The following is a 12,944-nucleotide window of genomic DNA, read 5'->3' on the forward strand; positions in this document are numbered from 1 at the left end:
AGATGAGGAGAGCAAAATGCTCATTGCTCCTCAGGAAATGTCTTTTTTCCCATCCGAGATCTGCAGGCTTAGACCAGTGGAGCGGAGGCTTGAGAAGTTGGAGGAGTGATGGGCACATAGGTACCCAGATGCCCTGCATGCATGTGGGAGCTCAGGGCAACGGCAGCACAGTTACAAATTCCACAATCGGTGGAATAGAGTTGTCAATGTGCTGCCTGCCCTGGCCACACTGGTCTGAACAGGGTGACGCCATCTAGTAAATGCAACAGGTGGCGCAGGCTGGCAGTAGACTCCCAAGATCCGCGTTGCCTTTGTTGTGTCATGCCGTGAGCAACTGTATTGGAGCAAAGCTTATTTCGTGTCGGGGCTGGAGAGGATGGGCTGGCACGGAATCTTTTCACAATGATCACAATGGTTGTCAACTCTTCCAAGAAGAAATTACTCACCAGGATTTTTGTGTGTGTGTGTCTGTGTGTGTAATTCATTATTTTTAAAACTTAATTTAAGGCCACAGCTGTTTCAGGTTTTTCCTATAAGAATTTAATTGGTATGTAATTGCATAGTTAATTAAATACAAATCAATAGTTTAAAACAACTAATTGATACTTAATATGAATGGGAGAAAACTTCGTTCTCGTATAATTAACTCATATTAAATAAGCAATAAAATAGCAATTATGTCTTACAGCAATGGAAAGTTTATAGTTCCTTTAATAAACTTAGAATTAGCCAGCAGTGAGATCAAAAATTATTAAACAGGTCTTATTGGACTGTTAAACATCTATTACTTGTCCTTGTGGGCCAGAGCCATGCAGTAGGCGGGATAAATAAGCCTTTAGTACTCCGCTTTGCTAGAGGTTGATCAGAAACCTGTGTTCATTGTATACTTACTTCATGGGCATCTTGGTTGCCTGTAGTGTTAGTAAGTACTCTGAAAACAGGATGAGGCAGAACGCAGGACTGTGGCAAAAGCAAGAGGAGAACTTTCCAAGCAGGAGATTCCTGGAATCGGCGAGGTGTCCCTGGGCGGAATGGCTGCGGAGGAAAGCCATCAGCAGAGACAGGAAGACAAGGCAAAATGCCACGCAGGGCTCCATCTTCTGGGGCTTGGAGGAGGCTTCCCAGGCTGCCTCCCAGCCTGCAGCTGGCTCCCTCCTCTGGGCCCACAGTTAGCACTGCCATTCCCATGGAAACCATTGGTACGCTGTCATGTGACTATTTTCCCTAAACTCTTCCGTGTCTTTGACTTTGTTGTACCTCTTCACAAGTATAACCAACTGGATAATAATTCCTTTGGGATAAGAAATTTGCCTTTTGCTGCATGCGCCGTGCCTGGCACTTAGTAGACCCTCGATGTACCTTTGAGGATCGGACTCTGTGCCTGTCACACACTATCAAGGCATCCGGGTTGTGGAAGGATGATATCAGGACTTAAAATAAACAGTTGCCACCAAGTCAAGGCTGACCCCACCGGGACCAGAGGGAAGTTGTGCTCCGCAGGGGGTTCTGTGGCTGATATTTAGAAGCATTTCTTCCATGGAAACTCTGGGCAGACTGACAGCCCTGCCTTGTGTTTAGCAGCTTAGTGCATTACGCATTTGCACCATCCAGGAACTCCAGCGTGTATGAATCTAATCAAATCACCCCATATTATTTCTCCAGAGATACAGCTGGCTAGCAATGTGTTTCTTCAGGGCTGTACTCCAGCTCAAATGACCCGCCCTATCACCTCCAATCCAGGAAGTCCAAGCGCGCACTGCTCGCCCACCTCTTTCCAAATGAGGACGCTAGGGTCATCCCTGGCCCCTGCCGTGCTTGATGGAATCTGCCCTGCAGTCCCTTTGTTTTTTCCTACACAACCTCCCTCAGAGGCATCATATCTATCCGTGCCTAGCAGGTAACAGCTCCGGTCTTCGGACCGTTCTCCTACCTCTCTGACTTCTCCAGTCCGTTGTATGAGCTGCTGCCACCCTAACTTCCAAAGAATACCATTAGTGGTTCCCTGGAGAACCTTGGAGAAGTCATTTTACCTCTCTGGGTCTACAGTTGTCACACAAAATGGAGAGAGGGTGAAGTTGATGCTCTTGAACCTCAACTCTTATATCTTGTTACTAGTGAATTGAACTCACCCGTATTCGATACTTTGTCCAAATACTTTTCTTCACATGCTATTGTGTTTCTATAGTCACAACCTGTGAACTGGGTCTTGCTATTAGTATCAACAGTTTGCTTGTTGAAAACCCTTTCCCACCTGAAGCTGTTAGATATCCGCATGCCCTAGAAACCTATCAAATGAGAAAGTAAGTACTACTGGAAGCAATTTTTGTTTGGCGATAGCAAAGGTTGGTGGGCACAGGATGTTCTCTGAGGCTGGAGATGTCGCCATGGACCCTCTAGAACCTGGATGACCAAGTAAGGTTGGCCAAGGCTTCTTACTCGGGGCACATCATCAGGACAGATTCATCCCAAGAGAGGGACAGCATGGTTTGTAGAGAACCATCAATAGTGAGGGGAAGTCTCAATGAGATGGGTTGATGCAGTAGCTTCAGCAGTGGATTCAAACACAGCAAAATTGTGACGCAAGTCCAGGGCCAGGCCTGGTTCGTTCCATTGTACACAGACCTCCATGAGTATAAGAGGTGAAAATAATAATCATTTCTCATTTATCAAGGGGTCGCAAGGGTGGTAGTGGCAAGGGAGGGATAAAAGAGGAGCTGATACTAAGGGCTCACGTAAAGAGTAAATGTTTAGAAAATAATGATGACAGCATATGTATTCTTCATAGAATTGATGTATGGATTGTTATAAGACTTGTAAGAGCCCAATAAAATTATCTTTAAAAAAAAGATATCCATGAGTCAGAGCAGACTTAATGGCAAGTAAAAACACCAAACAGCAATAATTTATGCCTTTCATACTTCACAAAGCTACTGTGAGCACCTGATGAAATAGTGACTATGACAGCATTGTAAAAAAAATAAGTATCCTATAAATATGAAATAATAAACTGTGCCATTATTATTCAGCATAAAATTCAAGGAGCCCAAAAAGAAGAGGTCCTGAATACATCCTCTGAAACAGAGGAAAGCCATCCTTTTTATGACATCAAAATACCACATGCAATAAATGGAGACTAAGTTTTTCGAAAATAGCACAGTGAAGTGAACACGATATATGGTGGTGAGCCAACAAATATTGCTACAACATTATTGCAGCCTTTATAGACACAAATATCAAAAGGTAAGGCCATCGTTCTTACAGATCTTCCATCTAGGTTTGTACACGTCTGAAGTCTGTGTTTTCCTTTATTAGCAGTTTTATTCACATGTATTTCATGTGTTCCATCGTTCAATTGTTCCGTCGCATTAAAGAGCACTGTACAATCATCACCGCGGTCCATTTCAGTACTGTCTCTTGGTTCTTGCCACTGTCGTTATATGCCATCCAGTCAGTTCGGTCACACGATGGCCCGACGCCCAACAGAACAAACACTGCCCAGTCCTGTGCCATCCTCACAATTGTTCCTACTCTTGCACCCACTGCTGTAGCCAATCCATCTCCTGGAGGGCTCTCCCCTTCTTCGTGTCAATCCATCTCCTGGAGGGCTCTCCCCTTCTTCACTGCCCCTCTACTTTACCAAACATGCTATCCTTCTCCAGGGACTGGTCTCTCCTGACAACATGTCCAAACATGGACAAGTATATAAGACAAAGAAGCACCATCCCTGCCTTCAAAGAGCACTCTGGCCGTACTTCTTCCAAGACAGATTGGTTTGTCCTTTTAGCCGTCCATGGTGCTTTCGATATTCTTCTCCAGCACCACAATTCAAATGCATTGATCCTCCTTCAGCCTTCCTTATTCAATGTCCAACTTTCACAGGCATATGAGGCCACTGAAAATACCATGGCTTAGGTCAGGCACAACTAGGTCCTAAAGTAACATCTTTGTTTTTCAATATTCTAAAGAGGTCTTGTGCAGCAAATTTACCTAATGTAATGCATCTTTAGAGCTCTTGACTGCTGCTTCCCTGAGCATTGATTGTGGATCCAAGCAACACAAAATCCTGGACAACTTCAACCGTCTCTCCATTTCTCAAGATGTTACCTACTGGTCCAGTTGTGAGGATTTCAGCCTTCTGTCCATTGAGTTGAAATCCATAGTAAAGGCTGCCCTTCTTGATCTGCATCAGCCATGCCCCTAGGAAACTCTTAATCCAATTACTGTCTCCATTTTAATATTTTCTGCCTTCTTTTCACTTGAGATTTTTTCTTAGTTTGTCATTGTTTGGGAAAATTGGTTTGGGTTTGGTCCTGTCTGTTTCTCTGTATTACCTGGCCCTTTTTATTCTGCCCAAGAGGAAGCCCCACCATGTTCTCTAGTCAGCTATATCGATGAATCACAAGGTGCCTCTGGCTACAGCTGTTCTCGCCTCCCCCTGAATCCATTGTGCAACATGAAAACGCACGTGCTCATCCTGACGTGGGTCGGGGGGAACCGGTCATGTCGGTGTTCTTCGGTCAGTTCTTCACCTAACTCATTAAATGTGTTCTGGGCACCGAGGGCACAGACTGGCACAGTCCTAACTTTCACCTTGTTCTCAGTCCAGAGCCCAGCTGTTCCTCAGGCTGCAGACCACCGTCATCCCTGAGAAGCATGTGTTGTCCCAGTGCGTGCTTCCATGTACAGTTAGTGTCCCTGTACCTTGGTTCTCCTCAGACTTAGCCTCCCCCCAGTCTGCAGGCTGTCCTGGATTTCTTTACTGTAAATTTTGCTTTTCAACTATTATTCTCTGTTTTCACACTGTATTTACATTTTTGTGCCAAATAGATAACAAATCATTTTTAATTTCCATAATCTTTGCATGTACAGTTAGCTGATATTATGCTCATCATGTTGTTCAGCCGTCCCCGCTCTCCACTCCCCATCACCCTCCACAGTAGTTCCGTGTCGCCTAAGCAGTGGGTCCTCCATCCCCCACTGCACTCCTTTTGCTCTCGGTAAACACTAATGAGCTTTGGTTTCTATACATTGCCTATTCTATATGCTTCATACAGTAGGATTATATATTATTTGATTTTTCACGACTGGCTTATTTCACTCAGTATAATGTTGTCCAGGTCCATCCATGTCATCACATGTACAGGGCTTCATTTCATTTCTCCTTATAGCTAAGATCCCACTGCATGTATGTAGTATGTTTTTTATCCATTCTTCTGTTGATGAACACTTGGCTTCCACACTTTGGCTATTGTAAATAGTGCTACAATGAACACTGGTATACATTTAAACCATGTTTATGTTCCTTGAACATTCCATGAACACTGTTATGAATGGAGTTATAAATCATTCGATAAATATGTATTTTAAATCCTGGCCCTTATCCTATGGGAAATAAGGTCTTGGTGACAGAAACACACTGGAGATTTCATGGTGGAATTTTGCAAGGCCAATAATTCATTCCTTGAAAATGCCTCCTTTCTACATAAATAACAGCTATAAATGTGGATTTCTCTGCATGGAATACAGAGGAATAAAATCAACAACATCTATGGAAAGAGATTATGAAAAAGTTCCACATCATCAGTCAGAACAACGGACTGTGGAACAGATCATCAATTGCCCTTAAGCAAGTTTAAGCTAAAGCTAAAGAAAGTTAAAACTGGTCTACAAGAGCCAAAATATGACTTAGCGTATATCCCACCTGAATTTAGGATCCGTCTCGAGAACAGATTTGACACATCAAACACTAATGACCATGACCCAAGACCAGACCAGTTGTGGGATGACATCAAGGACATTGTGCATGAAGAAAGCAAACAGCCGTTAAAAAGATGGGAAATCAAAGACCAAAATGGAGATCAGAAGAATCTCAGAAACTTGCTCCTGTAGAGCTGAACAGAAGGTGTCAACCAGCAGTTCAAGAATGTGAAGCATTAGAATGAGATGTGCAAAACCTGGAACTAGAAAACCCAAAGGTAAGGACATGATTGGCATTTCTCAGCCGGGGAAAGAAAAACAGACAGGAGGAAAAAAGATAGAAGCCTTGAGTTGCAATTTTGAAGGACTCTGTGGGCCAAGTATTGATGGAACAACACAAGAAGCACCAAAGGGAATTGACGTTCAGCCACTTCAGGTGGCAGCATCTGATCAAGACTGATGACAGTGAAGGAAGAGGGCAAACCACACTGAAAGACAGTGAAGGAAGAGGGCAAACCACACTGAAAGACAAAACTTCTGTAATTGATCGAAGCCCAATTAAAATTTTAACAAATGGATACAGAATTAGAGGTACTCACTCATCCATGCCGAGAAATTTGGAAGACAGCTACATGTCCAACCAACTGGGGAATAAAAAACATATTCATACATAAAAAAGGTAATCCAATAGAATGCAGAAATTATCAAATGATATCACTAATATCACTTGCAAGCAAAATTTTGCCGAAGATCATTCAAAGACTGTCAGAGCAGTACAGGGGCAGGGAACTACCCGAAATTCAAGCCAGATTCAGAAGAGGATGAGGAGTGAGGACTATCATTGCTGATCTGAGATGGAGCTTGGCTGAAAACAGAAAATATCAGAAAGACGTTTCCCTGTGCATTATTGGCTGTGCAAAGGCAGTGTAGACCTAACAAATTACAGATATTACTTCAAAGAATGGACATTCCAGAACATTTCTTTGTACTCATGTGGAACCTTTTGTTCGAAGAGAACAAGGTAATACTGCATGGTTTAAATCAAGAAAGGTGTGCGTCGGGGCTGTGCCCTCTCACCGTGCTTACTCACTCTGGGTGCGGAGCAGGTATTCCCAGCCGTGGACGCTCTGTGGAAGAATGTGGCGGGGGGATCGGAGGAAGACTCGTTAGCAGTAGATGACCTAGCCTTGCCTCTGAAAATGAAGAGGACTTGAAGCACTTACCGATGAAGATCAAAGACCACAACCTTCGTTGTGGACTGTACATCAACAAAAAGAAGCAGAAATCCTCACAACTGGACCGGCACAGGAGTCCTCGTGGAGTACCCGGGTAATCCGAGGCTTGGCAATTCCCACTCAGCAGCCACCTCGTGAGAGAAAGATGGGGCTGTTTCCATAAGCTGCTGCAGCCTCTGAATCCCTCACTAGTACAGGCAGGAGTCGGAAATGACCCGGTGGCAGTGCGCTTGGATTTTTGGTTTGAACCCACAGGTGGCTTCATGATACATGGAGACAATGTTGACGCTGTCGGGGTTTCCTTTGACTCACATCGCAGCTAGCACCCATGGAAGCCGCAGTCACTGGGCAAATCTGTTACAAAAGATCCCTTTAAAGTGCTAAAAGGCAAAGGTGTCACTTTGCCGACGCAAGCCAGGGTATTTTCCATGGCCTCATATGCAGGTGGAAACTGGACAATGAATGAAAGCGGATACCTTTAAATCACGGTGTTGTGGAAGACTATTGTGGAAGAAATTCAAGGACTCCTGAAAGGACCCTGGTTTGGAGTTTCCTGTGTTTTAAGCCAATCACCCTCGAGATCTCCAAAGAGGAGGTCAGGCACAGAGAAAGAAGCACAAACACGCCACACGAAGACTGCCACGGAAACAAGGACGAGCTGGTGAGAAGAGACGAGAGTGTTTCCCCGAGCTGACAGGGTATGAAAGCCTCCCCCGAGTGCCGCCATGTGTGTTTGGACCACCACCTCCCAAACTGTGAGAAAGCACAGTTCTGCTCACTAACGTCACCCGTCTGTGGTATTTCGGCGTTAGCAGCACTAAGAAGCTAGGACCAGGGTTTGGGAATATCTAAGCGGTCTTGATAGTGTTGAGTGTTTAGCCAAAGTCCACAGCCTGCTTGGAGAAGACCTCATCGCCTTGCACCTCTCTGGCTCTACCCTTCACCCCAGTGACATGCCATGTGGCTGTTCTGGCTCACCAGGGAGGGGGGGATTTCTGCCGCCTCCTCACAGTACTCCCTAAATGCCTTCCTTCGCATGGTTGGATGTTTTCCCTGTTTCTCCCTGTGATCCGTGCCTTCGACAGTATCCCCCACCTGCCCACCTGTGTTTCTAGTGGCTCCTCCCTTTCAGCCCTACAGGTATGCGTCCTTTTATGGACCCACTGGCCTCCAAGTTAGGTCTGAAAATCGCTCCAAAGAGCATCCCAAATGTTTGTAAACAGAGAGCCAGTTCTTTCACCTCACTCACCCTCCAGCCTGCTCCTTGCAAGGCTCCCAGTGCCTTCTCCCTGCTTCTCAGCAACGATTCCAACCAAGAGCCCTTTCACTTAATACGTTTCTGCAGTGTTCTTATTAGTGCCTGATAATGTAGCTGCCGAAATGATTAAGACTAACCCACACATGTCAAATCAAATGAGCCAAATACATTGAGAAATTGCTTCATCCTCAATTTCTTTAATTAGTCAGGCTTCAAAATGCACACATACTCACAAACTTCGTATCCATTCCTACTCGTTGGAAAATATCCAACATGGCCAGTGAGACCCTTATGCTACCTGGTAGTACCCATGGTCTTGTTCCTAAAGTATTCGCTCTAGGGAGCAACATGTTGCATAACAAAGGGTGGGCTGACAGAAGGTTCGCATAAGATCAAACCATCCAGCGGGTCTGCACACTCTCAATCTTTAAAAGAACTGTGCCCCTCTCCATTCCCCCCTGAGAGTCCAGAGGACTGTTCTGGAAGACCAGCTGGAACACTGGCTCAAACCCATGCAGCATCTCCCTCTTCAATGCTCCCCATCCCTCCAGAGCTCATGCCAAGGACCCACACTCCCTTTCTCACTGCGAGCCATTGCTGATGTGCTCCAAACGGGCAGAGAAGTCGGTCAATAGAGAAGATCATGGGACTCATCGGCACCTGTATCATTCTGGTGATGAGCCATGCACGCACAATCATAACTGTCTGTCGTCGTCAGCATGTTGGGCTTTCAATGCTTGTCTGTGACACGAAGCAATTGTTCTCTGAGCTCAGAGCCTCCCAGCTTGTACTTCCGCTGGCCCCTCCTGGCAAGCTGCATTCCTGCCTCTTGAAGTTGTTGGTAGAAAGGATCCACAAATATAGTAAGTCAACATCAAAGGGGCTTTGATCCACAAGGCCCTCGACAGAGTTATAGCCCCCCAAAAAAAGGGCCGAGGCCTTGGGTAAGGGAACTTAACATCATCAATTTGGACGCTTGAGATGTAAGGCCGTTTGAAGTGAGGGTGGTTTGGCCCATACCTTCAGACATGAGAGCGCGGAAGGAAAGAAACAGAAGTGAGCGCCTTTGGAGAAAGCACGCTTAGATCTGCTGCTCTGCTCTTTACTGATAGCCAATAACCCCCTTTAAAGAATCAGGAGATCAAAGCTGGTGACCTCCCTGCACCCTGGCATTCTGCCACCAGAACTGAGCTTTGTTTTTCTGTAGGGCAAGAGCCCCCAAGCATGCCTTATCTGCCTCTCAGGAGCCCTGCACCCCCTTTCATCCTGCTCCCCATGGAGGGTGGGCCTGGGTGACAGGAGGCAGGTGGAGAGGAGGAAAGGGAGGAGGAGCCCCCTGTGTCTGTCCTCTACAGCCAGACACAGACAGACAGCCGGGCCTCAGAGCACTACCCAGTGTTGTAGGGGAAGTGGCGGGGCCCACGGCTCCATGGGACCCTCTTGCTGTGAGAAGGAATGGATAGAAAGAATAGAATGGATAGAAGAAATAGCTGAGTGCCCAGAAAGCCTGGCAAGGCCAGAGGGGAAGCTGGGGGAACTGCAGTCTTTTTCCCTCTTCCAGAAATCATGCCTTCTATCCAGTTGCCCAGCGTACGTCAGCTATTACTTTCGTATGACTTCTGAGAAGAGGTGTGGGGTGGGGCATCTAAAATAATCATGAGAAGGCACTTACCATTTTTGAACCTTCATTTTCTCATCCACAGAATGTGAATAGCAACACCTGATCTCATCCTCCCTCGTGGGGTTGCTGTAGGCTTGAAAGAAAAATCTGGTGCAAAATTGCTTCAAACCCCATAAAAGGCTTGAGGGCGAGTGGGATTGAAGGAGAAAGACCAGAGACAAAAGCTTACCTCTGTAAAGCAGAGGCAGTCCCGGGCAATGCTCATGCACACTGGAAGCTGATTTACAAAGTGCTGGTCAAAGAAAGTAAGGCCCCCTGGTGGTGCAGTGGTTAAAATGTTCAGCTCCTAAGCAATAGAACTTTGGTCTTGACCCAGCCACTCGTGGGGCAGCCTGCTTCCGTAAAGACAGGCAGCTTGGAAGGCCAACGCAGCAGCTCGCTCTGTCCTATTGGGTCACCATGAGTGGGGAATCTCCTCCACAGCGGTGGGTGGGTACAAAGAAATGGCCTCTTGGAATTGTTGCTTACCTTGTAGTGTTTCTCTTCTTTCTGATAAGGTCATAAACCCAGGGTCCATCGCTCAGGTCTCTTGACCGTTCATCTCATGTGCTCTCCACCTGTAAGTGCCCCCTAAGGGTTCTGAATTGTGGCTGGTTGTCACTTGATATAAGGTGCAGGGATCACCAACCCCATGAGAGTCTTCCTCGTGCTGTCTTCTTCCTAGTGAACCCCCTTCTTCTCTTCTCTTCTCTTGCCTTTCGCTTCCTCTCCTCCATTCAGCAATCCAATAAAAATCAGGTTCCATTGTCATCTCTCATTCAGTTCTTTACCTTTCTCCCCAGAGACTCGCTCCATCTGCCCATACCTCGCCCCTTGTGTCTTCCCCAAACTGAGACCCATCACCTCTTCAACCTTCTCACTCACCCATTGTCTGACTGGACTGCTCCATCTTAGGTACCACCGGCTGGACCCCACCTCTCTGGCCACAACCCAGAGTGATCAGGGCACAATCCCCAAGCCTGGTCCATAGCGTGTAAGGTGATGGCCATGGTCATGGACTCCAGAGCCCGACTGCCAAGTTCAAACCCTTGGTGCTGCCACCTACTAGTGCTGTCATCTGAGTCAGTATCCTAGCTACTGCAGATTCAGCTGTAAATGAAAATGATATAAAGTGGGGAAAATACTAGTATGCACCTCATGGGGTTGTTTTGAGAATCAAATGAGTAATTAGTGGCTTAAAATTGTGCCTGGAATGTAGTGTGCACTATATAAAGGTATGTTAAATGAATACATTTCTGTGTTTAGAAGAGCAACAAGCTCTACATCCCCTGCAGAGGGGCTTTAGTTAACAGACGGCCCACTCCCAACTCACCCACCTCTGTTTTCCTTCCAGAGCTGGGCCTCCAGAAGAGAGGATGTTGTCTAGTGCTGGGCTACATGGCCAAGGACAAGTTTCGGAGAATGAATGAAGGTCAGTTGGCACCTCTCTGATCTCTCAGGGTTAATATAAATGGAGTAAGCTATACCCACCAACCCTGGTACAGAGGAATGTGGAAGAGAACAACAAGGCATCTCAGAAAGGACGGTGGGCAGACAGACCTATTTGAATTCCATGAGGCGATGTATACAGTGAAGTCTTTAGGGGGTGCAAAGGGTTAATGTGCTCAGCTGATAACCAAAAGGTTGGAGGGTTGAGGCCAACCCTAGGCACCTCAAAGGAAAAGCCTTATGATCCACCTCTGAAAAGCCAGTCCTGGAAACCCTGTTCTACTCAGGTACACATAGGATCACCATGAGCTGGGCGCTAGATGTTCAACTTGACAACAACTGGTTTTATTCATACAGTCATCTAGGGAGGAGGAGCTGATGCCTGAAACACAGTGATACCGAGTCATATGAATCTTGCTCATGCTGTCGTCCTTCCTCCTGCTGTGCCCCTTACTTCTCTTCCTCTTTCTCCCTTGTCTTAGGATCTCCACCTCTCACCCGGTGCAATTAAATCTGTTTCCATGATCATTCTTCATTTAATCACACCAAAGCAGCAGCAACTACTCTGTGAGGGTGTGCGTGTGGGGGGGGGGGGTTGTGTGCATAAATGTATACATAGGGGCATTGGGGGAACAAGATGAAAGGAGGAAGGGAGAGGAGGGAAGTTCCTTAGATACTGTTGACACCTCTGTTGTCTCCCTATCTCTGAACTCTTTGCTTGATCAGTAATTCACCTTTCTTGAATGTGTCCTTAATCATTCGTGTTTCTTGAATACCTGTTGAGTAAACATCAACTTACAGGGCACTTGGGAAAATACTAAGGAAGCTTCTTTTACACTGGATCTTTCCTTGGAGGCTTGACTGGGTCGCAAAAGGCTTGGGGAAGGTATTGACAGTGACCTGAGGCTGGGATGTAAGAGAGTGTGGTTGTTTATGGGTCTGGTACAACGAAGGCCCAGTCCCCTCCATTCCTAGCCGTCTGTCTCTGTACCACTAATAACCCTCTCGATCAGATGCCACCGATGGTCTGTCAGGATCCAGAAGGAGAAAAACAAAGTCTGGGGGTGCCATTGATTCATTAAAATCAGACAAATGAAGCCCTGATTCACACCAACCCAGTCGGCCATGGAATGGGCTCCGCCCTTCCCAAGAGGCCAGTAGCCTCAGCCCCGTCCCAGGTAAGGGGAAGGCAACTCGCCCCTGCTACCTCTATCCCGGGCCTCAGGCCATGGCATCTGTGCGGTGCTCCTGTGCCTCCCATGCTCCTTAGCTGGCTCTCTCCCCAGCCCACAGTCCACAACACCCACACCCTCATTCCCTCCCCAGACCGGCGACTCGCCCAGCACCTGTCAGAGGGACAGTTGACAAGCGTTAGGCCGCACAATTAAGCACAGTAAGTGATCACCTCTGCTAGTTGCCTCCTGTCTGTGCAGGAAGGCTGCAGCTTCCAGAAGCCTCTTCTCACTTGTAGGAGTGTCATGACTGAGCACAGTTGGGGGAGGGGTCAGAGGGGTGAAGGAGCGTTGCGTCTTCTGCACCCAGTCAGTCAATCTCCCTCGCTGACTTTTCTTCTTTCTCAGCCTGCCCTGCCCTTCCCAGCACCACCTTCCCCGGGAACGCTAGGCAGTAACTTCTAATTTGTGGA

At 46.7% G+C, this 12,944-nt stretch overlaps 1 protein-coding gene across 1 annotated transcript in view; it reads left to right on the forward strand.

Annotated features, from left to right (window-relative positions):
* Nucleotides 1-6,922: 6,922 nt before the first annotated feature.
* The window catches only part of KIRREL3 (kirre like nephrin family adhesion molecule 3), a 173,044-nt gene continuing 167,022 nt past the window's right edge, over nt 6,923-12,944 (forward strand). Inside the window, exons 1-2 of the mRNA XM_075527996.1 lie at nt 6,923-7,026; nt 11,146-11,282. Of these exons, the coding sequence (XP_075384111.1) occupies nt 6,923-7,026; nt 11,146-11,282 (241 nt within the window). The remainder of the gene's footprint in view (nt 7,027-11,145; nt 11,283-12,944) is intronic.

Source organism: Tenrec ecaudatus, chromosome 12 (genome assembly GCF_050624435.1).
Source record: "Tenrec ecaudatus isolate mTenEca1 chromosome 12, mTenEca1.hap1, whole genome shotgun sequence".
NCBI lineage: Eukaryota > Metazoa > Chordata > Mammalia > Afrosoricida > Tenrecidae > Tenrec > Tenrec ecaudatus.